The following is a 24,519-nucleotide window of genomic DNA, read 5'->3' on the forward strand; positions in this document are numbered from 1 at the left end:
AAGCAGCCACAGTCGGAAAAGAGCTCAATGTCCTCCACCCACTGAAATATCAAAGATAGATGGACTGAGGGCTGCATGGGCACAGACACGCGACCCGACGCGTCGCCGAAACCAAGCGCGAAAAGAAGCGCGAATGCAATTTCGGACAAAGTGACCAACCATCACCTACCTATCCACCTAGTCGCGTCTTGGGACAAACCCAACGATGCCAGGCCCAAGTCGCACATTTGGCCTCACGTCCAATGGAGGCGGTGGCGCTCGTGGTCGGGGTACTTTTCGAAAGAGGGGGAGCGGGCGAGGGGGCGGCGCCTCCAGCTCCTTCCAGCGAAAGTCGGAAGCGCATGCAGCTGCTTCGGCATCCCTCACCAAGGGCGCCTTTGACGGTGTGTCGGCGGCTGAGGACAGGCTCAAAGAAGCAGCCGCCCGCGACGAGATAGACGCTCGGCTCGGCTTCGAACGGCTGGATCAGGGACCATCACGCGAGGCCTGGCTGGTTAATATGCATCCGACGATTGTGCCAGACGACAGCCTCGAAGGCCCCACCCACGCCTCTGGCAAGAACGCCGTGGATTTCTACTTTATCCAGGACGATGCCAGCATGTTCAAAGTCACTGTTCCCTATGCTCCCTACTTTTTGGTGGGATGTCGACCAAACACCGAGTCACATGTCGAGGAGTGGATCAAGCGCAAGTTTGAAGGCCTTGTTTCGAGCTTGGAACGTCTTCGGAAAGAAGACCTCAAGCTTCCCAATCACCTCGTCGGTCACAACCGGCTATTCATCAAGCTCAGCTTTCACAACGTACAGGACCTCTTGTCAGTCCGGAGAGAGCTGCTGCCCCTGGCAGAGAAGGCACAGAAGACGCGAGACGCCATCGACACTTACGCCGACGTCTTGGCGGACGAAGGGAGCGCATCGGCGGCCCTCATGATGGAAATGGAGGGCATCGAGGCCGACGAACAGAGCAGTACTGACGCCAGAGCAAAGGCAAGAAGAGGTGCTGGAGCGGGGCAAAGGACACTGGATCCTGAGGAATGCATCACCGATCTGCGAGAGTACGACGTTCCCTACTACCTACGCATGGCCATCGACAACGGTGAGTAGAATGAAAATTGACCCCTACCTCCAGCCCAGCCTGGCTCACTTTCTGATACACAATCTCCTCAGACATCCGAGTGGGTCTGTGGTACACCGTGAGCTTCAACGAGGGCGTAGTCTCGCTCGAGGGCGTACCCTCGCGCGTCAAGCGTGCCGAACCTACCGTTCTCGCCTTCGACATCGAGACAACCAAGCAGCCGCTCAAGTTTCCCGACGCCGAATCTGACTCGATTATGATGATCTCGTACATGATCGATGGACAGGGTTTCCTCATCACCAATCGTGAGATCATCTCAGAGGACATCGACGACTTCGAGTACTCGCCAAAGGATGAATACGAGGGCCAATTCGTCATCTTCAACGAGGCAGACGAGCTTGGTGTCCTCCGACGCTTCTTCTCCCACATTCAAGATACTCGTCCCACTGTTGTCGCAACCTACAACGGTGATTCCTTCGACTTTCCATTTGTGGAAGCGAGGGCAAATTACCACGGCCTCAACATGCTCAACGAGATTGGCTTCTCAAAGGACAATGATGGAGAATACAAGAGTCGTACGACGGCGCATATGGACTGCTTCCGTTGGGTGAAGCGAGACTCCTACCTGCCTCAAGGTAGCCAGGGTCTCAAGGCCGTCACCGTCGCCAAGCTCGGCTACGATCCCATGGAACTGGACCCGGAACTCATGACGCCCTACGCTACGGACCAGCCCCAGACGCTTGCTCAATACTCGGTCTCCGATGCCGTAGCGACCTACTACCTTTACATGAAGTACGTGCATCCTTTCATCTTCAGTCTTTGCAACATCATCCCCCTCAATCCCGACGAGGTGCTACGAAAGGGGAGCGGGACACTGTGCGAGACGCTGCTCATGGTCCAGGCGTACAAGGGCAACATCGTCATGCCCAACCGACACACAGACCCGATCGGCAACACTTACGAGGGTCATCTTCTCGAATCGGAGACATACGTCGGTGGCCACGTAGAGGCGCTCGAGGCAGGCGTCTTTCGAAGTGATATCGCAACCGACTTTAAAGTTGATCCTGCAGCATTTCAGCAGGTGAGTCGCAGATCTTCAGGTCAGGGTTCACACATGAGAGCCTAACTTTATCCTATCCAGCTCATCGACGACCTAGACAAGGCGTTGCGCTTCAGCATCGTCGAAGAAAGCAAAATGAGGGTTGAAGACGTGACCAATTATGACGAAGTCAAAACGGAGATCCAAGGGATGCTTGAGGCGCTGCGAGACTGCCCGACGATGCAAGTTGAGCCTCTCATCTACCACCTCGACGTCGCAGCGATGTACCCCAACATCATGCTTTCCAATCGGCTCCAGCCCGATGCAGTCGTCAACGAGGCTACCTGCGCAACGTGCGATTATAACCGGCCAGGGATGAAATGTGACAAGAAGATGGAGTGGGCCTGGCGTGGAGAATATTTCCCTGCGAAAAGGGACGAGGTCAACATGATTCGTCACGCATTGACGAACGAGAGCTTTCCTGCGACCCACCCCAATGGACCACGTCGCAGCTACCACGATCTAGGTCGTAGCGAGCAGAATGCGCTACTTCACAAGCGCCTGGGCGACTACAGCCGAAAGGTGTACAAGAAGACGCATGAGACAAAGACGGTGACTCGCGAAACGACCATCTGCCAGCGTGAGAACCCGTTCTACATCAACACGGTGCGTGACTTTCGAGATCGTCGGTACGAGTACAAAGGGCTGCACAAGACTTGGAAGAAGAACCTGGACAAGGCCAATGCCGGCTCCAATGACGGGACAGCCTCGTTGGCCGATGTCGTCGAGGCGAAGAAGATGATCATCCTCTACGACTCCCTCCAGCTGGCCCACAAGTGTATTCTCAATTCCTTCTACGGCTATGTCATGCGAAAAGGAGCACGCTGGTACTCGATGGAAATGGCGGGTATCACCTGCTTGACAGGCGCCTCGATCATCCAGATGGCGAAGGAGCTCGTCGACCGAATCGGCCGACCCCTCGAGCTGGACACAGACGGCATCTGGTGCATGCTTCCTGGCAAGTTTCCTGAAAACTTCACTTTCAAGACCAAAGGAGGCAAAGGTCTCGGGATCTCGTACCCCTGTTCGATGCTCAATCATCTCGTTCACGAGCAATTCACCAATCACCAATACCACGACCTCGTCGACAAGGACACAGGCCGTTACGAGGTCCACTCGGAGAACTCGATTTTCTTCGAGTTAGACGGACCGTACCGTGCCATGATCCTACCTTCGAGCAAGGAAGAGGACAAGCTACTCAAGAAACGTTACGCCGTCTTTGAACATGACGGCTCTCTGGCAGAACTCAAAGGCTTCGAGGTCAAGCGTCGCGGCGAGCTTCAGCTCATCAAAGATTTCCAAAAGCAGATCTTTGACAAGTTTCTTCTCGGCGACACTCTCGTCGAGTGCTACGCTGCTGTGGCCAAGGTTGCCAATCAGTGGCTCGACGTCCTTTATTCCAAGGGCTCGACTCTGCACGACGAAGAGCTGATCGACCTCATCGCTGAAAACAAGAGCATGAGCAAAACGTTGCTGGAGTATGGAGACCAGAAATCGACAGCTATCACGACGGCCAAACGTTTGGCCGAGTTCCTAGGAGCGCAGATGGTCAAGGACAAGGGTCTGGCTTGCAAGTTTATCGTCTCTGCCAAACCTTTTGGTGCGCCCGTGACAGAACGAGCGGTGCCTGTTGCGATCTTCAACGCCGAGCCAAGCATCAAGAAGCATTACCTCCGCCGCTTCCTGCGCGACAATGCACTCGACGATTTTGATTTGCGTTCGATCCTCGATTGGAACTACTATATCGAGCGCTTCGGCGGAGTGATCCAGAAGCTCATCACGATTCCAGCAGCGATGCAGCGTGTGCCAAACCCGGTACCCAGGGTTCGTCATCCAGACTGGCTGTTCAAGAGGGTGGCCAACCAGGACGACAAGTTCAAGCAACGCAAGCTTACCGATATGTTCAAGGGAGCAAAGGCTGCTACTCTCCCTGACCAGCTCAGCGTCGAGAAGCCAGTGCAGACCAAGGCTTCCGTCCGGCCGGAAGTTGTTATGGAACCGCCCGAAGAAGCATTGCCAGATATCAATGCTGACTACCCTGGCTGGGTGCGCGTCATGAAGAAGCGGTGGAGCAAGAAGCGTCAGGAGCGCGAGACACCGATGGGAACCATCAGCATGGCTTCTTCATCGATGTTCTCGCATCGCTCTAGAACCCTGGCGACGGCGGTGTGGGACGTGGTGCAGATCTGCCCGTCCTCGAGGGCTGGCGAGTACCGCCTATGGATTCTAATGGACAAACAGCTGCAGAGTTTGAAGATGCGCGTCCCTCGCATCTTTTATGTCAACTTCAAGTCCTTACCGAGGAGCGGCACATTCCAGGACGGCTACAAGGTCGAGAATCTCATCAGATCGCTGCCGCGCGGCACGCCTTGTCGGCATCTTTACAAAGTCACTGTGACAGAGGAAGCGTACCTTGAGAAAGAGTCGCACTTTTCAGCAATGCTCAACCACCCAAATGTCGAAGGGGTCTATGAGATGCAAGTCCCTCTGGACGTCCGAGCGCTCATCAAGCTAGGATCGTCGTGCGCCATGGATCGCAAGAGCCAGAACAAGCTCAGTCGTGCCTTGGACTTAGGATTCGACCTTGATGATCTTGTCAAGGCCAATCACTCGTCGTATGACAAGCATCGATACCTCGACGGCGGAAGAAGCGTGCGCCACTTCTTTTTGTACCACGCCTCCAAGGACGGACGTCATGTCGTTGGCCTCTTCTCTCCAGAAGGGCAGCTGCGCGTTCACATCGTCGATTCTGCTCGCCTTCAGCAGCTTCCCAACTTGGCAACCATGTACGCAGATCGGGCCGCCTCGATGAAGCGAAAGGGAATCGTGCACAACAGCATCTTCGAGTATCACGATCGGCTCCAAAGCGCCGAAGTCAAGGTCCATACGACGGCCGGGAGGGCTTTCAAGGCAATCGCGCGAGATCTCAGCACATTGCGACAGGCTCACCAGGGGTCCGCGATGCTCACCACGTACTCATCAAAGACGCAGAGCTACTACGAGCAGATGATTGGGTCGGCCGTGATGGAATTCCCAATTCTCACCCTGCCTTCGAATCACTTAGACGGCGATTTACCTGCTCTTGGCTGGCAGCTTTACAGCGCCCGGCGAATGATCAACTGCTACCTGCGCTGCTCTCGGTGGATCGATGAGCGAATCAAGCTCTCCAACCACTTTGATGTGCCCGTGTGCAGCCTCACATCAGATCGGGACATGGCCATCTTTGGCGCAGATATCGACTTTGCGCGGCGACTGGTGCGACAGGATATGCTGCTTTGGTGGAGCCAAGGTGACCAGCCTGACCTGGGTGGACGCGAAGACGATGGCAACAACGCTTCGACGCTCGAGGAAGACGACATTGGCCTCGAGATTTCAAGGGCTGGGGCATATTCGAACGTGACATTTGAGATCAGTCTTCGAGACCTCGCAATTGACTCCGTCCTGCAATCGGGCTCTGTCAATGACATGGAGGGGAGCGGATCCGGTTCGATGGCTTTCGATACGGCGTCCCACAACCTCGATGAATACTCGAAAGGGACCGTGCACTCCACAGCGGCTCTCGGCGACTCAGTCCTGACATCACAAGTCTTCAACGCGGTCAAAGCTATGGCGAAGGCCTGGTACGTCGACAAGGCAAGGGGGCGAAGCAGTGCAAGCGATGTACTTGCAGACAACTTCTGGCGGTGGGCTTCCAGCAACTCGAGCGCGATGTTCGAGCCGGCCATGCAACGATTCCTTCAGGGTCTGATGCGCAAGACGCTGCTCCAGCTCCTTGGCGAGTTCAAGCGCTTGGGTGCCCACATCGTCTATGCGAGCTTCAATCGCCTCTTCCTCCTCACTTCAAAGCCTACAGCTGGAAGTGCAGCAGCGTATGGGCGATATCTGGTCAGCGCTGTGACGAGCCGAGATCTGTTCAAGCACATTCACATGGACATCATCCACTTTTGGGAGTACCTCGTCTGGATGGATCAAGCCAACTTTGGAGGCGTCATCTGTGCCAACCCCTTGGCCGAGGAACAGGAGCTGGCAAAGTCGTCTTTGGCAAACGATCACGAGGTGCAAATGCAGTGGAATATTGCCACATTCTTGCCACCTGCTCTCCAACCCAAATTTGCCACTGCCGTGGGCGACCTGATCGATAAGCTGTACAAGGCAAAGAGGACGACAATGGTCGATCGCACCCCCCTTGCAGCGGCAGCAACTCGGCAGATCAATAATGAGACGCACGATGAAAGCGAGGGCAAGCAGGTTGTCGACCGCGAGTCAGAGCATACGAAAGTAGCGAAGAGCCTTCTGAACCACTCTTTGACCCGCAAGCTTCTGCAGATGGTGTCGACAATCCAAGCCGAGCAGCACAAGCATCGACCGCGAATCGCTGACGAGGAAGATGGAGAAGATGACGAGGTCGAGAATGATCCGGAGACAGTGAAATGGACATTCCCGGACCTGCCAGGCAGACTGTACGATGCCCAGTCGCCCGCATTGGAATTCGTCAAATCGACAATGGCCGTCTTCGGTCTCGCTAAGGACCTCTCGGTCGAAGTGGGGATTCTCCGGAGAAACTTGCTGGATCTGCTCGGCGTCGGCGAATTCTCGATGGAGGCGGAGTGGAGAAATCCATGCGAAACACCGTCGTTAAGATTAGGACAAGTGATTTGCAGTTGCTGCAACGAGGAACGCACGATGGACTTATGTAGGGATCCGGACCTGATGTCAAGGCAACATGGTACAGTTCGCGAATGGAGATGTGCGAATTGCGCCCACCCATACGATCGGAGCCGCATCGAATTGAGGCTCGTGGGCCTCGCCACAAGGGCCTTGACAGCGTATGCGCTTCAGGATCTGAGGTGCACAAAGTGTGGCGAGCTGAGGGACGACAATGTCGCGATGCAATGCAGGAAGTGCGCGGGATCCTGGAAAACCGAGGCGGTCAACCGGAGGACTGTCGTAAAGCGTTTGAACCTGCTCAAACAGGTGGCCGAGTACCACGCATTGCCGCTCTTGAAAGACGCAGTGCAGGAGATGCTTATGAGGTGTTGAAGGGCACTTCTTCTCCGATGTATAGTATGAACAATTTATCAGCAGCTTTCGCTCTTGTCAATCACATCCATTCATCATCTTTAGCAATTGGAAGCAGCATTGGGTGAGTGTAGAACAGAGGGGGGGGACAGGCTATATATAATTTCCGCTCCCAGTCCGAACAAGAGCGCGCGGCGGGTGTGAAAGGACTGGAGGAGGATCAGAGGGTCGACGATGTGGCGGGTAGCTCGCTTGGTAGATGAAAGCGGCGGACGTTTGTTTGGGAACTGGCGCTGCCTCGTCTTCCTCGTCTTCGTGCAGAACCTGGAGGGTAAGGGACGCCGTCAGTCATAAATCAGCTCCCTTGCGTTTTTCTTTCTCATTCTGTGTGGAAGAGACCCGCGTAAGGAATCCATCACTTCACTTTCTTTCAAGTCAACAGAAACGCCTATGAACACTTTCGACCCACTGTTCTGTGCTGCGCCAAAAGGGCAAGAGGAGACTCACAGCATCAGGACCTCCTTCTCATGATCCTTCCCTTGTCCTTGTCCTTGTCCTTCTCGACAGCTCCAAAGCTCGCTGACCTCCGCTTCTTCGTGAACAAGCCCCCAAGACCACCTCTTTTTCCTCCCGCGTCGTCCTTCTCGTCCGAAGAATCGTCAGACCAATACGAGCAGATGCTGCTCTGCAGACTATCCACTGTGCTCGTTGGCCGACGCACGGGCGATGCAGTTGTTGCCGCGCTCCACGGTCTGCCACCGGCAGCCCCACACCCACCTGGGTTGCCAGCGCTAAGAGCCGCACGAGCGCGAGCGGGGGAGCCAGATAACGTAGGATTATAACCCACCTCTGATATCGTCGAGAGCGTCAAGCTGCTGGATCGGTTTGTCGTAGTGGTGGCCGTAGCAGAATTCGGCGGCGCTGACACGGATGTGAGTTGCGGAGGGCTTTGGCTGTAGAATGGAGGTCTAGCGCCTTGATCTCCGCCACTTCCACCGTTGGCCGTGCTGATGACCCCATTGTGATTGATGATTGGGAATTGGTTGTGACCAGGCGGAGGCAGAGGCTCAAAAGGATCACCAAGATTGATCGAAGAGAATTCAGAGCAGTGCTGTCCTGCGCTGATGGAGGCTGCTCCTCTGGCAATCTGTTTGCATTCCTTTTCCTCTTCTCCCGATGTTGAGCTTGTGTCGGAGCTGTAGAAAGCATGCACATCCGCACTAGCTCCGTGGTGATTTGGCTGTCCGGGATTTTCACTCGATGGCGGTGGATAAGATGGATGCAGCGGGGGCATGCTGGCAAGATTGGCTTCGAGTACCTCTCGAAGAGGGACGATGCGATTCCAAGGGATGATGACGAAGAGCGCACAGGCAATAAATTCGCCTGCGATGCAGATGCCCCAAAAAAGCGATTTTTGGTTGATGGTGAGCATCGTCTGCATCTTCATCTGGGGGGAAAGCAGTTGCACCGTTTTGAAGACGGAATTGACGAGGAGAAATGTGTTGAGAGACATAAGGCAGACGAATTTGGCGAATTCCTTTTGCGGCACATTGGCTAGCCTCGGTTCATAGCGGCCTTGCTTGAGAAGAACCAGAGGAACGATGTTGAGGGCATAAAGGAAAACATTGATGGCGAGAAGCGTGTAGATGAGCATCTCTTTGGATTGGTGCAGTTTTTGTCGGGCTTCCATGCTGCCGTGTAATGCGCTGCGAACGTCGAAAGCAATTGCGATCGTCACGCCGAATGCAAAATAGCAACCAATCTGGAGAAGATGAACGAAGTGCTGAAGCAACCATTTAAATTTGCGATCTCGAGGCGGAGATTCCTTGCGCGGCAGGTAGGGATAGATCGCATCTTGAAATAGAGAGAGGAGTGCTGACGCCTATGCACCATTGTCTTGTCTCAGCGGCCCCGCCCCTTCACCCAAAAAGAATCTTGCACACTCACAAGGAGAATAGGAGAGATGCGCAAAAGGACCAATTGGGCAATGAAAACGTCCTTGTCCCAGTCGTGCCCTTCAGAAAGCTTGATTCGCAATCCAAAGGAGACAATTCGCGAGAAAATGACGAGAAGTCTGAGCCAAGAGTCTGGGTCATTATCACTTTTCTCCTTCTCTCGAGTGAAGAGGTACTCACGGGCGCCAAACTTGATGGCCATTGAGCTCTTTGCGCTTTAAACGCCAGAAGGCGGGGACGAGGAGAAGAACATAAAGGCAGATGCAAAGAGCCGAGGGAAGAATGTCGTATTTGTTTGGGATCCCGCCAAGCATCGTTCCCACATTGCTTCGGAGCCTGTCCAAGTCTTGGTGCGAGTCGACGGGCACAGCATCGCCGTTCCAGTCGGCGAAGAGGCCCATCCTCGAGAGAACTTTTAACAGGAAAGAAGGGGTTGAGAAGGCTTGGCTCGCGGCCGGCGCGAAGCAAACGAAATAGTATCAGGTAGCAGACTAGCTGCAGCGACGAGGAAGAGACTCGATTTGAGGAGAGAGTGGCAGAGAGTGTCACACTTTCCACAATCCTGTTTGCGCCCTTTTTCTTGCTGATGCGGGCCCTCTGAGCACGCCAAATAGCCCAGAAGACATTGGGCGTCAAATTTAACCGGGGAGAAAGGGCTGAAGACGCTCTTAAACATCGGTTGGCATCAAGATTGTATAGTTTTGCTCGGCTCCGTCAAATGCCTCGTTGGTTGGTGAGCTCCATTGATAAGTCCATAGATAATTTCGGAAGAACTTCGGAAAGAAGCATCGGAAAAAAGCGAAGGAGAGTTGGTGGTATCATCCTGTCCTTGTCTGTGCAAAGCAGAACATGGTAAGGTCGAAATTAGGCGTATCGCTAGTAGTACTGTCCTCATTATTCCGAGCCGTGCCCTTCAGCCCAGACAGGCGTCATTTTACGCCACAAGCTCCAACCCCGAATCCAAAAATTCGAGGGCAAATTGGCTCTTCGGATGAAGAGGGCCATCTGCAATATGTCTGATCTGGTTTCACTTACCTTGAACAAGCCAAATTGTCTGTCAGGAGTACGACACATGAATGGAGGCGCCGTAGTAGCTAGAGAGAGGAGGGAGACCCCCAGTCATCATGTCAAAGTACCTCCGCGTCTTGTCACGTTCGAACGAGGGGAGGTGACATCAGGCCGTCAGTTGCGCACATGAGAACGAGAAATTTTCACTCCGGCATAGGTCATAGCGACAACGCCCCTGAATGCTTCGGACTTGATATCCGCGCTTGGTCCCCCGTTCCTATTGTCGTGGGAGGAGACAGGACACTTATAGACGCCTACTTCTCTCGTTTGCCCCTCCTCTCATAGCTTCTCAACAAGCGCTGAACATGCCTTCCTGCTCCCCTTCTCCCTTGGAGGTCACTCACGTTCCTCGACTTTATCCAAACAACGCTCACAATCGTCGCCGAGACATACCGCGACTGTATCTCGATCTCCCTCGAAGAAAGCCGTCCAATGGTGGCGGACAGAGCAGCACCGCCTCGTCTACAACGTTTCCCGTCTCGCCTTCACCTCTTAGCGCCTGCTGTTATTTTCCAGAGGGAGAAAGCAGCTCCACTAGAGCAATGTCGGCCTCCATCTTCGTTGGCATAAAATCAACGGCTTCCTCTCCTTGCTCGCCTCGCCAGCGGCTCGTCAAATCAAGACATCTGCAACATTCATCTACGTCTCCGAAGGTCGCTACCACACCTGAGCCGACATGCAACTCCGCTCAGAGTCCTGTCGTCCTGGGTAAAGCTAACACGTTCACGGACATGTACTCGAACCAGGCCATTCAGCTCCGCGACACAGATCACCCTGACGTCCTCACGGTCCAAGTTGGGTCTGAGAACCATTTGCCGCCCTTGTGGCTCATCGATCCCGATCAAAATTTATGCGAGGCTTTGACCAAGCGAATGGATACCCGTACCGTGTATTCTATCTCCACTAAAGGACTGGACCTTGCCTCTGGTCGTTTTGGTGGCAAGGCAGTAGTCAATCTTGGCCAAATAGCCGAGTGGTACATCGAGCATGCCATCGAGCAGGTCCAGCCATTTGGCCCATATGTTTTTCTAGGCGGTCAAGGCATCGGCGGGGCATTTGCGCGGGAGCTGGCAGCGGCACTCAGCGCTCGTTGGGAAAGAAGTTTGGAAAAGGGCAATGATGTCCAGAGTAGATGGGCTGTCAACGTGCTTCTCGTCGACACTGTTAATCCGACGATGGAGCGAGTGTCTTTCGAGTCAAACGGACAGGAAGACAGCGCTGCTCAAGGCCTCCATAGTCGTCACCCTCCCCAGCCCTTCAGCTTCGGGCCTCCGGTAGAGCTTCTAAAAGCGAGAAAGGGAACTCGAACAGGACCTCTGATCGAGGCCAAAGTGGGTCTCCTTCTCTTCGGCAGACCAGAGTACCCCTTGAATGGATGGACAGATGAGCGGATTGCCCCTGGGCTTGCCGTGACCTTGGCTCCAACCTCAATAAATAGCTCTAAAGGCTCAAAATTTGTAGAGTACGTTGCCGATTGGGCCGCCAGCAGCATTAGCATGCAATGAGAATGACGATAGGCCGGCTGGCACGCCGCTCCAGCTGCTTACGAACGAGCCAGACGCGTGACGCACGGTCCAATTTTCGGATCGGCGATTTACCCTATAGCTGCGTAATGCATGGCCATCTCGCTTCGGCAGAGGCTTCATGAGGAGTTCGGTGCGTTCCTAGCCCCTGCGTCGATTGCGCAGAGACGACGGTGGAGTAAAGTGCTGGCGTGGTCGCCTGGTGAAAGAAGAGCTTAGAGACTCATGACTAAGAAGAGAGAAAAAAAGGGTCCATGCATATCATGCGAGGGTGCGAAGTCTAAATTTTCCGTCTACAGGCGCTACGCTGCTTCTAATCGAGCTGTGCTCCTCACGACGACTCGGTAAGAAGAGCCAGACTCTCCTTTTTGAGGTAAGAGCTAGCAGCGGGCTCTCAACATGGAGACTCTACCGATACAGAGTCCCGTGCTGCACGCCGAGTCGCCGCTTCCCTTTGCCCTCCTCGCCGCTGGCCCATCGCCCCACCAAGCTCTCGCATCGTACCTTTCAGCCTTTGCAGCCACGGAGGCGTCGTCAACGGCCAACTATGACCCTTTCGTCTCGCCGGCGTTTTCGGCCCTTCGCCTTGCACCGGCCAGTCTGTTGCTTGTTGCCTTGCTGCTCCGCTTCGTGCCTTCTTGGCATCACTGGGCACCTCGAATTGTCGTGCGAGCTTTCGAGGTCCTCTCACCCTTCGTCACCGACGACGATCTCATCGAGGTCGACCAGCAAAGGTGGAACGCAGAGGCACAACGCGACTCAAGGCGAGGGCCAAGCTACCTCCTGCGGCGGGGAGCAATTCTTGATCAAGACTTCGACGTTGCACAGTACGACGATGGGATCGGCTTCGAGAAGCAGAGGAGGCGAAATGCGGCCATAAGCACGATTGCATTGGTCGAGACCACAGCCTGGACTTCGCTGGCGGCCTACACCTTCTCACAAAACCTCGAGCAACCTTCTCAGACAAGAATCTTCTTCTCGCCTGCATTCATCAGCACATCATGGGCTTTGACGTGGGTGAGTTTCAGGACCATTGCCCAATGCAGCCCATAATGTGCGCTTATATCGACCCCTCTCTGCCAAAAGCTCTTTGTCTTGCTGCGCTTCTTCGTCTCGCCGCCAATGACGCCGCCGCTCTTCGTGCTGCTTGTAACCCTTCTCCAACTGATCAACGCGGCGGTGCGCCTCCTCGAATTCCTCCCACTCTATGTCGGAAGCCCGGGTGATTTGCCTTGGGCCAGCATCGTGGCAGACACTATCGATCTTATCGCCTGCCTCACGGTCGTTCAGATTATCCTTAGCATGCCCGTCCACGCTGGTGGAATCCATTCACAGGTGCCTAGACGTGAGAGGCAAAGATTAGTGACGGGAGAGGTAGTAGAAGAGACGGAAGACATCAAGAAGGACTACGAACTCTGCCCCACGACGCCCGAAGACTACGCATCGCTCATCTCAACTTTGACGTACACCTGGATGCACCCAATCCAGGCCCTATCGCTCAAAAGACCGCTGCTACCCGCCGATGTCTGGAGGCTAAGGAGCATCAATGACACGAGGATCCTCTCGGCTAATTTTGCAAAGACAGCATATGTTGACAACGACGAGGCCGGCGCCGATGGCAGAAGGGAAAAGAGGTCGCTCCGACGCAGGCTGTTGATCGCCAATGCAAACGACATTGCTCTTGACTTCTTCTACAAGATCTGTGGCGTAACACTTGCCTACGCTGGCCCGGCGCTTATGAACCAGATCCTGCAGTGCGTCACCGATGCCGCTGCGGCCGAGCAGCAGACCGGCTTTTGGGTGCTCACCGCCGACGGTTTCACCCGCCCGGTGAAAGACGCGGCAAAGCTTGATACTCAGGCTGTATGGACGCCACGGCAGAAGGCCTTTGTCCTTGCGCTCGTTTCTCTGGTCTTCACCTTCATTCGTTACGTGGCCGAGCTCAAAAATTTCCATCACGCAAGGCAAGTTGGCCTTCGTCTGAGGAGCATTCTCGTCGTCGAAATGTTTGAGAAGGCCCTCAAGCGGAGGAACATTAGTGGAGGGTCGTCTGACGAAGGTGGGAAAGATGGGAAACGAAGCGTCTCGACGGCATCATCGGCACAGGAGAGTGACAGTCGCGAAGTAGACGGTGATGGGGAGGAGGAGGAGGAGGAGGAGGAGGAAGAGCACGAATCTGCACCTTTGCTCGGAAGTAACGGCAAAGAGAACGGGAAAGCCAAGAAGACCGAACATATCAAGGATATTAGGAAGCGAGAAGAAGAAGACAAGGAAAAGGATGAATCGTCTCGACAAGCCGATGTGGGCAAGGTCGTCAACATGATGGCCAGCGACATTAATCGACTTCTCCGATTGGGTTGCGACAGTCACCAATTGTACGGCGCGCCCCTCGAGCTTGTTATTTCGACGGTGTTCCTTTACCGTCTCATGGGCTGGTCGTCTATCGTCGGCTTTCTCCTCATGGCCCTCGCCACGCCTATGACCTATTATCTAGGCAAAAAGTTGACAAAACTGCAGCGAGCGTGGAAGGAAGCAACGGACCGGCGTATCTCCCTTGTTGCTGAACTCATCACCGCGATCCGATTTGTTAAGCTACAGGGCACCGAGGAGCGGTGGAAGGAGCGTGTTCTCGAGTCCAGACGCGTTGAGTTGCACAAGCTCCTGGCCCAGCGTCTTTCGTCGCTTGGCCTCACCGTGCTCTTCGTCGCGATGCCCATCACCTGCGAGCTCGTTACATTCTACATTTACGTCGTTGTCCAGGGTCGCGCAATGACGGTACCCGTTGCCTTCACTGCCATCACCCTCTTCGAGATGGCAAGAACGCCTCTAAGCACCATTCCGACGTTTATCATGAACATTCTCGAGTCCATCGTCAGTGTTCGTCGTCTCGAAGCGTTCTTGAGCGAGGAAGAGGTCGAGGATGCCATGTCGTCGCTCAAAGCAAGAGCCAACAATGCAAATCAGCATCGATCTACATCAGAAGTGGGAAGGGCACCTCTGCGAGTGCTCAACGGCCACTTCTCGTGGATCAATCCCGCCGAGGTCAAGGCCAATCAAAAACCCTTCAGCCTGGTCGACATCAGTCTTTCTTTCCCAACGGATGGGCTCAGTGTCATCGTTGGCCCCACCGCCTCAGGCAAGTCGAGCATGCTAGCGGCTCTCCTGGGTGAAATGAAGCGCGACTCGGGCACTGTCGAACTGGAGCGATTCTCTTGCATGGGCGATTCACTGGTCTCTTTTGCTGGGCAGACGCCGTGGCTCGAAGCCGGCAAGAGCATCAAAGCTAACATCACTTTTGTCACACCTTTCGATGAGGAGCGATATAACAAAGTCTTGGACGCCTGTGCGCTAAGAGACGATCTCGGCGAACTCGAAGACGGTGATGAGACCCGTGTGAGCAAAGAGACGCTGTCGGGAGGGCAGAAAGCTCGACTTTGCCTGGCTAGGGCCCTCTACCATCGCAGTCACACCGTTCTCCTCGATGACGTTCTGGCGGCTGTCGATACAAGAGTTCAACGGTACCTCTACCAACGAGCTCTAACCGGCCCTCTCGCGCAAAATCGCCGCGTCATTCTAGTAACACACCATCTCCATCTTGTCTTGCCCAGCGTCGACTATCTCGTCATCCTTCGTCAAGGTCATATCGAGGCAGCAGGTACTGTCGAAGAAGTAAGGAGCAAAGGCCATGACCTGGAAACTATCACTTCGTCCGTCGACGATGATTCACAAGAGGCTAAAACCAAGGAAGACGACTCCACCAAAGAGAAAGATGATAGTAAAGCTAAAGGGGAAGTGAAGAAGGACAGCGAGGGCAAGGACAAGAAAGCCCGGCTTTTGTACGACCTGGAAAAGCGCACAGAAGGCAACGCACGCTTCAAGTCCTATTGGCTCTACATCAGTGTCAGCAACTACTGGGGTTGGGCCTTCTTGATGCTTCTCTCGGTCCTGGTTCGCTTGCTCAAGGCGGGAGAACCATACTGGCTCAAGGTCTGGGGCGAAGCGTCTCAACGGACTCGGCAGTCCATGCTTGGGATTATGCCCGACTTTCCGCCGGCAGAAGGTCACGAGTTCTTCTACTTGAGTGTCTACGCCTCCATCGGATACATTTACGTTGCCATCATCTCCGTCCGCTTCATCTTCCTCTACGTCATTTGTCTCAAGGCGTCTAAAATTCTCTACGACCGGCTCCTCTCGCGAGTCTTGCGAGCCCGCATGCGCTTCTTCGATTCGAATCCAACGGGCAGAATCCTCCAGCGCTTCAATCTTGATATCAACATACTTGATTCAGTCCTCCCGTCCACCATCATCTATTTCATTGCCTTGCTACTGGCTTTTCTCAGCCAGCTCATCATCGTCGTCGTCATCGTTCCCGGATTCTTGATACCCGCCGGGCTGGGCATGGCGCTGACCATCTGGGGCGTCCAAGGCTACTTTCGCAGCACGATGTATATGCAGCGCATCGAAAGCACCTCGACTTCACCTCTCTACACCGCTTTCACCCAGATCCTGGAGGGCCTCACAACGGTGCGGGCGTTTGGATCTGAGTCGTACTTTCTGGATCACATGCAGACAATTAACGCCATCACCTCTTCACAATGGTGGGCTATATGCACAATCGAGGTATGATTTACTCGCTGTCTCGAACCGATCAGAGCCGGTAGACTGACCTAATTTCTTCAACAAAGGTCTGGCTTTCCTTTCGGGCGCAGGTGGCCTCTGGGCTGAGTGTCTTCGTGGCGACGACACTGGCACTTTCCGGAGCCGTATCGCCCGGCTCGGCAGGCATGGTGATATCGGCCGCAAGCCTCTTGACGACGTTCGCCTACAATCTCACGTCGATGTACAAGAATCTGAGCAACCACACCAACTCTCTCGAGCGCGTCGCAGAATACATCGATCTGGATCAAGAGGCGCCTCTGAAAGTCGAAGGTGCGGCCATTCCCGCAGCATGGCCAACGAGCACCGGTGGAATCCTGGTCGAGAATCTAAGGCTAAGGTACGCAGACGATCTGCCAGAGGTACTTCACGGCGTCTCGTTTGAGGTCAAGCCCAGGGAGAAAGTGGCAATTGTCGGCAGGACAGGAAGTGGGAAAACGTCACTTACGGCGGCCCTTTTGCGCGCGGTCGAGCCCTCCAACAAGATCGGCGGGATCAATGGTGATGGAGAGGCAAAAATTGTCATCGATGGAATAGACGTGCTGCGTTGCGGACTCGAGTATCGAGCAAGGCTGGCTGTCGTCCCGCAGGATCCGGTCCTCTTCTCGGGAACCGTGAGGGAGAATCTAGACACGTTTGGAGAGTACTCGGACGACGAATGTCGTGCGGCCCTGCTTCAGGTTCAAGGCTCTTCTCTTCAAACAACGTCCACCTCATCAGCTTCCTCCTCTCCTTCCCCTTCTACTCCGATGCAAGTTGACGTCGATGATGCGCCTGTCTCAGAAGTCGTCCCTGGGCAGCTGCTCGAGCTCGGCACTGTTGTCGCTCCTGGCGGTACAAATTTCTCTGCTGGTCAGGCTCAGCTCCTGTCCCTCGCCCGCGCCCTGCTGAAGCAGAGCAAAGTAGTCATTCTCGATGAAGCGACGAGTTCGACGGATTTCGAGACGGACGCACGCATCCAAGAAGCCATCCGAGGACTCAAGGATAGCATCATTCTCACAGTTGCGCATCGCCTGGGCAGCGTCATTGATTGTAAGTTCCCAACCAAGATTTGACACCATCACGGAAGCTGATTGATCTTGGAAGATGATCGGATCTTGGTCCTGTCGAACGGCAACATCGTCGAATTTGACACCCCCGCGAACCTCCTCCGAAATTCTGAGGGTCATTTCAACATGCTTTGTCGTCAAGCTGGCCAGACGACGTATCACCAGCTTTGTACTGCAGCAGGCGTTGAGCCGATCTAGCCTGTTCGCCTGACGAGGCGGCATCGCGCCTACTACAGCTTGCACAAACACTGTTGAAGATAGATGAATGAGGGGGATCATTGACGGGTGGGCAAGGGTTATCTGAAGCCTATGAGTATAGAAACACCAATGAAGACACAAGAGTAATAGAAACGAATTGAGCCATGGGCAAGGCAGCCTCCGAAAGGCAACTAGCAGGCAAGTGCAATGATGACTCTTCTAACGGAACCAGCTTGAGAACCAGCTATCGGTAGACGAGGCATTTCCTCGAGTGTTGCTTCGTGTCGCTGCGTCGAGACCTGCCATTCGCTCGTACTCTCCAACGGGATCCTCGGCACCAGGTGCAGACTGCAGTTCGCTGGTACTCCGTGGTGGCGGTTCGCTATCTTGGGCTGAAAGTGGAGTCAAGAGACCACGGTCGGCCAACGCTCCAAAGAGCGCGTTCGCCAACTGATGTGTTCTTCCTGAAGACCGTCTTGCTTGGTTGCCCATTGACTCGGTCCCGCCAAGCGAACCGTTCGCCGACGCCGACGGACTGTAGGGGGGTGGACTTGGGCTGTTGGTTCTCTGAAGAATGCGACGATCAACTTCAGCATTCCTCGGTCCTCGCAAAGTTCCAGAGGCCGACGAAGGGCCGTCGACTGGTGGAAAGTAGGAATTGCGAGCAGATCTTCCTGTGCTGGAACCATTTCTCGCCGCATCGTAGGCAGAAACAGTGGTATTGCCGTCCTCGCCGTGTGGGCTTCCAGGCAGCGAGTGCAAGCTGATGTCGAGATGATGAGGGGTTGGAGGATTGTGAGGTGAGTCATCCGAGTCCACCGAGCCCATTCTTCTTGGCGACAGCGATGAGGGAGACGAGTCGTTGAGAGACAAGCGAGGGGGGCTAGACGAAGATGACGACGCCGTTGGAATCTCCGGGTGTGGGACTCTCTTTTGCCGAGATCTTCTTGAAAGGGAGCTTCCAGACGAAGGACCGGGCATTCCTGCAGAGGTGGAAGACAAAAGTGAGGGACCCCCTTCGGTGTCCGGAGAAGTTGCCACCGGTCCAGGTGAAGGCGGCGGAGGCGGGGTGATATCGCGAAGCGTGGGCCGTCGAGGAGGTGGGGCTATTCTAGCAGGTCTTTGGCCTGAACCCCCATTCTGTTCGTTGGAGGTGCCTTGACCCGTCTCGATCAGGATGCTTCCTCGCTCCATTCCGTAGGCGGGAGGAGGCGCTAGTGTACCAACCATCGGGGCGAGACCCCACTTCTTGACATTAGCCTCGATGGACACGAAACCGGCCTGGCCGAGGTTAACATGAAGCTCAGCGGCGCCGTCCGTACCGATTGTCGGGAATAGATTGTGCCGATTTAGACCAATGAAGGCATCCTCAAGCTTCTTGCCGTTTCTTGTGAAAAAAACAGTACCTGATCGAGGTCGGTAACCGACTCCAATGACATCGCCCTGAACATAAGCAGGGCCATAGGACTGTGCTGCAAAGGGGTAGTTGTGCGATTTGAATCCATCCGACGAGAAGTAGCCGACCGAGTGCTTACTCCAGCCCGGCAGTCGGAAGCTTGGGTAGGGCTTGGTGGCCAGGCCCACCGCGACGTTTGTAGTGTCTGGTTTTGTGAACATCTTCACCTCCCAGTAGTACACTTCGTTGAGCTTAGGCAGGGGAAGGTTGCTTTGAACGCAGCAGCCGCCACCCTCTTCGGGTGCCATGCCCTGTCCATCAGCGAGGAAGGTGATCTCCGTACGAGCTTCGACAAAGACGCTTGGGTTGCTCTCGTAGTCTGGGTCGAAGCTCCATGCGGAGACGCCCTTTTCCTGGATGCTGAGAAATTGGCTCAAGGTAATGTCTGTGCTCATTGATCCAGGTGGAGAGCTGAGGGACCATTCCTTGGCTCTCGCATAGCCGCGTCTCGTGTGCTCGTCGACAGTTTCCAACCAGCGCTCCTCGACGCCGTCTAGACCACCGTGGCCTTCGAGCTCCTCTTCGCGGCCTACGTCGAGCGGTCCATCGCCTTCAGTCAGGGCGATCCGAGCTCGTCTTCGGACAAAAATAACCATGACGATGAAGACGAGCAAGAGAAACAGGAGCGTCGAAAGAAGGACGAGGAGAGGAAGAAGCAACGCCAAGGTGTCATCGGTCGAGTCCGGTCTTCGATAGATTGGTTGTCCCCCATCGCCCCCGACCCCGCCTCCGGGGGGCAAGTTGGGCGGAAAGTCAGCCGTATTCAGTCTTGCTTTGATCGCAGCATTAGAAGATGCACCCTCGTCAGTGTTTGCGAGAGTGGCTCGGATCTGATGGGCTAATCTGAGCTTGGCGTCGTAGAGCTTGGCCGCTTCTTCTTCGGACAGTGGCGAAGACGAGAGGTAACTGCGATCGAGGCCGTTGTTGCGCATCCTGGGCTTGTAGGGCAGCGCAATGGGATACCCGTTGTTGGTCTCGTCCCACAAAAGGCGGCTTGCGTCGTCTGGGTGGCGGAAATCTTGTTGTACCCAAACGCCTTTTCGCCGCGAATTCGATTGAGAGGATGAGGACGACGAGGAAGACGACGAGGACGATGAGGACGAGGACGAAGATGATGACGAGAGTGGATCAGTCGAGGAGGAAGACCCCTCTGGCCACCAAAGGGTGGGCCCCTTTCTATTGTACTTGGGTGCGCCTTCGACGCCTACGCCTGTTCCTGCTCCTCCACTCAATGTCCGCCTCGGGCTGGCCGGCGAGCCATCATAATGATAGCGATCGCCAGCTTGAGGCACTCGATCGTCGACGTCTTCCCATGCTGACGACGAGGCAGCCTCAGCCTTCCATCGATCGTGCATACGCCGAGCCATGTCCTCGTCCTGGACGATGCGAATCCCCTGAGCTCGACTGAGCTTGGATAAGGAATCGGACGTGGCTGCGAATGGCCTCTGGTCCTTTTCAATCCCCTGAGTGACTGTCATATCGTCTGACGAAAAATGACCAGCAACGTGGATCAAGCCAGACCTACGCCAGACGTCGACGGGCGGCGGAGATCAGATGGAATGGGCAAAGGAGGCGAGATGGCGTGGGCTGTAGTGGAGAGTCAGGGTAGCGGCGCCCGCCGCCCGCGACTCCTGGGAGCGTGATCAGCCTAGGAACACGTAATTGGTCGCGTGGCTCTTTAATTAGAAGTTGGAAACAGGCCTGGCCCCCGCCTCCGGCACGGCCACGGAGATATCGAGTGCAGGTGGTCGAAGAAGGGCGGCCGCAAGTCGATAGCAGGCAACGAATGACGGTTTTGAGTGAAGTCAAGTAGGATGTGGATCTGTATGTGCAGAAATGACTGGCTGTGGATGGAACAGGCACGTACTGTCTTCTGGTGATAATAGCACATTAAGCCGCATGCATCCGCGAGTTTGTTAAAGCCTAAGATAGACAGAAAATTAGGTAGTAGCTAGCTAGTAGTTGTCTACCTTGCTTGCCGTACGACGCAGCCCTAGCACAGTCATGATGTACACTACCGTAGACCATCATCATAGTGAGCCTTGAGGACATCCATGAGCAAGCTGCTACAGCGCAAGACGCTGTCGAATATGTTATCCGGCCAACATAGCAACAGATCGGCTCCTTGCAGAGAGACTGCACTTTTTTCTTATTTCTTCAGTCGAAGATGCGATTTTCGTTATCGCGGTCTATCGTGCCGCTTCGCTGGAAGTGCGCCAGGCAGGCTCTCAGAGGCTTTTGTTGGCAGGATGTGTTGCAGATCTCTCCAGACTCTTTACATACGTTGACTTGTGCGAGCAGCTAGTCGGCCCGTTCTCGTCCGCAAGCCACCTCTTTGTTGCCATCGTGAATCTTTCGAAATTAAAAATAAACGAAGTGGCCAGCCCGCAAGACCCGGTCCAACCAAGGAGAATTTGACTCCAGATTGCTGAAGGGGATTTTGAAATCATGCTTGAGCAAGGGAATCAGATTGGTACCAAAATTCGGACCGGAAAGTTGTCGCCCTGCGGTATGGGGACCCCAAGGCAGGGGAAGCCTTATCTAGACACTGGGCTCGGCCACCGACCAAGCTAGGGAGGCCAAGCAAAGCATTCTTTCCATAGAAAAAAAAAAATAGAGCTCCAGCTTTGTGATTCGCTGGGCCCGCCGCGGTGGTTAATTCTTGCTGCATACCCAAAGTTCACTTTTCAACCGGTGGATGGAAGCGAAGACCCGGACTGCCTGCCTCAAATAGAGACCCTCTCCAGTCGAGCCAATCTCTTCACCACTTCCCGCTTCTCTCACTTCCACATCCTTTCCCCACTTTGAGCTCTATCAACCCGACCCATCAGTACCATCAGATCCGGTTCTTCTTTGCAGAAAACCGCATTTTGAATACAGCCCCCCCGACAAAAAACTCATCTCAACCACCGAGGATCGATCGAGAAAGGCCACTCTACGCCGCTTCTCGTCTCTTTTCCAATCAAGCAGTTGCCCAGCGTGTTTGCCAACCAGCTCTGCTCGTCTCGTGAGTACCGCGCGAGTCAAGGGAATGGACAGTCCGCCTTGCGGTCCTCCCTCTCTTGCCTCATCGCCGCCATGGCCGAATCGACGCTCACCGAATACTTTGCACTGCCCCCTTCCTCTGACTTTCCTTCATGCTCCTTTGTCGTCGCCGCCTTGTCTTGCATTGTCGCAAATGCCGTCGACAGACAACACCCACCGGGGCAACAAGCACTCTTGCCCCGCTCCGATAGCTGAGAACTAAAGGGACTCAATCCCTCCTCAGCATCCTCACGACAATCTCTCAACACACCCGTCAAGGAAGCGACCAACCAAGTTGTTTCACAATGGCCCCCGTCGCCTCTGGTCGTAGCGCTGCCGGCACCAATGGCAGCGCCAACGGTGCCGCCGCTTCGTACTCGGGACCTGTCAACCCCACAGCTGCTCGTCACGAGGAGCGCGAAACGATTCGCGTCCACTCGCCCAACGTGACGTACAGCGACGATGCCATCTCGACCAGGTACCAGTACCACCAGACTCACGTCGAGACCATCGAGAAGCCCGATGGCAAGAAGGAGTTCGTTGCCACGCCGAACGTCGAAACCTACGACTTCAAGACCAAAACCAAGGTGCCCAAGACTGGGTGAGTCCACAGCTGCTTCTCCTCGCCCCATCCACTCGCTCAGCCGCTGACGTAGTCAACTCTCTCTGTGCGTGTGGGACATGGCAGTCTGATGCTTGTTGGTCTTGGTGGCAACAACGGATCGACCATTGCCGCCATGGTCATGGCTAACCGTCACAACCTTTCGTGGCACACCAAGGAGGGTGTCCAGACGCCCAACTACTACGGCTCCATCGTCCGTGCTTCGACGATCCGTCTTGGCATGGACCCAAAGACGGGCAAGGACGTCAACGTGCCCTTCAGCAACGTCCTGCCCATGGTCCATCCCAATGACTTTGTCCTCGGCGGCTGGGACATTAGCAGCATGCCCGTCGATCAGGCCATGGTTCGCGCCAAGGTCCTCGAGTACGACTTGCAGCGCACCGTGGCACCCTACGTCCAGGACCTGAAGCCCCTGCCCTCAATCTACTACCCTGATTTCATCGCTGCCAACCAGGAGGAGCGCGCCGACAACCAAATCCCCGGAAAGGACAAGGCAGCCCACGTCGAGCACATCCGCAACGACATTCGCCAGTTCAAGCAGCAGAATGGCCTTGACCAGGTCATTGTCGTCTGGACCGCCAACACGGAGCGCTACTCGGACATCATTGCCGGCGTCAATGACACGGCCGACAACCTGCTGGCTTCGATCAAGCAGTCGCACAGCGAAGTCTCCCCCAGCACCATCTTCGCCGTTTCGTGTATCCTTGAGGGTGTCCCTTTTGTCAACGGTGCCCCCCAGAACACCTTTGTGCCCGGTGCCGTGGAGTTGGCCGAGAGGCACCGCGCTTTCATCGCCGGCGATGACCTCAAGACGGGCCAGACGCGTTACAAGACGGCCGTCATCGACTTCCTCGTCAATGCTGGTATCAAGCCGCTGAGCGTCGCTAGCTACAACCACCTGGGCAACAACGACGGTCATAACCTCAATGCGCCGGCCCAGTTCCGATCCAAGGAGATCTCCAAGTCTTCGGTCATTGACGACGCCGTCGAGGCCTCGCATCTCCTCTACCCTCGCAAGCAGGGCAAGGACGGCAAAGTCGAGGTCGACAAGCCCGCCCACTGCGTCGTTATCAAGTACATGCCCCCCGTTGGAGACCAGAAGGTGGCTATCGATGACTTCACCTCGGAGCTGGCCATGGGTGGACGCAACACCATCTACACGGTCAACCAGTGCGCCGACTCGACGCTGGCGTCGCCCATCATTCTTGACCTGGCCATCCTTGCTGAGTTCATGACGCGCATCTCCTACGCCAAGCCCGGCCATGCCGATGCCGCTGTCAAGGAGGAAGAGTACTCTGGCCTCTACTCGATCCTCTCCTTGCTCTCGTACAGCCTCAAGGCACCCCTGGCCAAGCCTGGTACCGACGTCGTTAACTCGTTGACGCGCCAGCGCGCCGCCGTCACCAACTTCCTCCGTGCCCTTGTCGGCCTCCAGCCCGAGAGTGACCTTCTCTTGGAGCGCAGGGTCTGGTAAGGGATCGTTGGCTACCTTCGTCCATCAATTCTGATAGAGAGTGTCATTCGGTCGTCCCACTCGTAGAGATCGTCTTTAGATTTTCAACAGTCTCCTCTCTTTCCCCCGTCCTACTGCCATTTCCCCACCTAGAGAGCTCAACCTCTTCAAATATTGCCTTCTCTCCACCTCGCCCGGTCAATCCCCCCTGCCCTGTCGAAATGTTGCGTGTTTTAACTTCACTCCTCTTCAGGGCAAGGCCTTGGAAGCTCACTGAAATGTCAAATGCTCTTGTCTTTTTACCACTCTTAAATGTCTCTCGGA

General features: G+C 55.1%; 6 protein-coding genes across 6 annotated transcripts; 3 read left to right on the plus strand and 3 right to left on the minus strand.

Annotated features, from left to right (window-relative positions):
* The first annotated feature begins 160 nt into the window (after nt 1–160).
* FA10DRAFT_236441 (putative POL2-DNA polymerase epsilon, calytic subunit A) lies at nt 161–7,281 on the plus strand. Its single transcript, XM_025519074.1, has 3 exons — nt 161–1,094; nt 1,166–2,154; nt 2,215–7,281. Exons 1-3 carry the CDS (start codon nt 206–208, stop codon nt 7,210–7,212), a joined length of 6,876 nt encoding a protein of 2,291 aa, XP_025380302.1. The 5' UTR covers nt 161–205; the 3' UTR covers nt 7,213–7,281.
* A 421-nt stretch (nt 7,282–7,702) lies between these two features.
* Nucleotides 7,703–9,547, minus strand: FA10DRAFT_282774 (hypothetical protein; the record flags this gene model as incomplete). Its single annotated transcript, XM_025523793.1, has 3 exons — nt 7,703–8,953; nt 9,139–9,265; nt 9,327–9,547. The coding sequence occupies 3 exons, from the start codon at nt 9,545–9,547 to the stop codon at nt 7,703–7,705; spliced, it is 1,599 nt and encodes a 532-aa protein (XP_025380303.1).
* Nucleotides 9,548–12,066: 2,519 nt separating this feature from the next.
* On the plus strand, nt 12,067–17,834 carry FA10DRAFT_263807 (hypothetical protein). Its single transcript, XM_025520379.1, has 4 exons — nt 12,067–12,754; nt 12,824–16,357; nt 16,423–17,425; nt 17,480–17,834. Exons 1-4 carry the CDS (start codon nt 12,137–12,139, stop codon nt 17,638–17,640), a joined length of 5,316 nt encoding a protein of 1,771 aa, XP_025380304.1. The 5' UTR covers nt 12,067–12,136; the 3' UTR covers nt 17,641–17,834.
* Nucleotides 17,555–20,920, minus strand: FA10DRAFT_263808 (SPRY-domain-containing protein). Its single transcript, XM_025520380.1, has one exon. It carries the CDS (start codon nt 20,572–20,574, stop codon nt 17,860–17,862), a length of 2,715 nt encoding a protein of 904 aa, XP_025380305.1. The 5' UTR covers nt 20,575–20,920; the 3' UTR covers nt 17,555–17,859.
* Nucleotides 20,921–21,155: 235 nt separating this feature from the next.
* FA10DRAFT_14090 (hypothetical protein) lies at nt 21,156–21,595 on the minus strand. Its single transcript, XM_025518036.1, has one exon. The coding sequence runs from the start codon at nt 21,544–21,546 to the stop codon at nt 21,325–21,327; it is 222 nt and encodes a 73-aa protein (XP_025380306.1). The 5' UTR covers nt 21,547–21,595; the 3' UTR covers nt 21,156–21,324.
* A 415-nt stretch (nt 21,596–22,010) lies between these two features.
* On the plus strand, nt 22,011–24,478 carry FA10DRAFT_263810 (putative myo-inositol 1-phosphate synthase). Its single transcript, XM_025520381.1, has 2 exons — nt 22,011–22,721; nt 22,809–24,478. Exons 1-2 carry the CDS (start codon nt 22,426–22,428, stop codon nt 24,214–24,216), a joined length of 1,704 nt encoding a protein of 567 aa, XP_025380307.1. The 5' UTR covers nt 22,011–22,425; the 3' UTR covers nt 24,217–24,478.
* Nucleotides 24,479–24,519: the final 41 nt, after the last annotated feature.

The sequence above is a fragment of the Acaromyces ingoldii genome (genome assembly GCF_003144295.1).
Source record: "Acaromyces ingoldii strain MCA 4198 unplaced genomic scaffold FA10scaffold_1, whole genome shotgun sequence".
NCBI lineage: Eukaryota > Fungi > Basidiomycota > Exobasidiomycetes > Exobasidiales > Cryptobasidiaceae > Acaromyces > Acaromyces ingoldii.

Coding starts and splice junctions, on each gene's coding strand:
- FA10DRAFT_236441 (XM_025519074.1), top strand. CDS start 206: ATGCCAGGCCCAAGTCGCACATTTGGCCTCACGTCCAATGGAGGCGGT. Junction 1,095..1,165: donor ACGCATGGCCATCGACAACG/GTGAGTAGAATG, acceptor CAATCTCCTCAG/ACATCCGAGTGGGTCTGTGG. Junction 2,155..2,214: donor ATCCTGCAGCATTTCAGCAG/GTGAGTCGCAGA, acceptor TATCCTATCCAG/CTCATCGACGACCTAGACAA.
- FA10DRAFT_263807 (XM_025520379.1), top strand. CDS start 12,137: ATGGAGACTCTACCGATACAGAGTCCCGTGCTGCACGCCGAGTCGCCG. Junction 16,358..16,422: donor GGGCTATATGCACAATCGAG/GTATGATTTACT, acceptor TCTTCAACAAAG/GTCTGGCTTTCCTTTCGGGC. Junction 17,426..17,479: donor CCTGGGCAGCGTCATTGATT/GTAAGTTCCCAA, acceptor TGATCTTGGAAG/ATGATCGGATCTTGGTCCTG.
- FA10DRAFT_263808 (XM_025520380.1), bottom strand. CDS start 20,574: ATGACAGTCACTCAGGGGATTGAAAAGGACCAGAGGCCATTCGCAGCC.
- FA10DRAFT_14090 (XM_025518036.1), bottom strand. CDS start 21,546: ATGATTTCAAAATCCCCTTCAGCAATCTGGAGTCAAATTCTCCTTGGT.
- FA10DRAFT_263810 (XM_025520381.1), top strand. CDS start 22,426: ATGGCCCCCGTCGCCTCTGGTCGTAGCGCTGCCGGCACCAATGGCAGC. Junction 22,722..22,808: donor ACCAAGGTGCCCAAGACTGG/GTGAGTCCACAG, acceptor GGGACATGGCAG/TCTGATGCTTGTTGGTCTTG.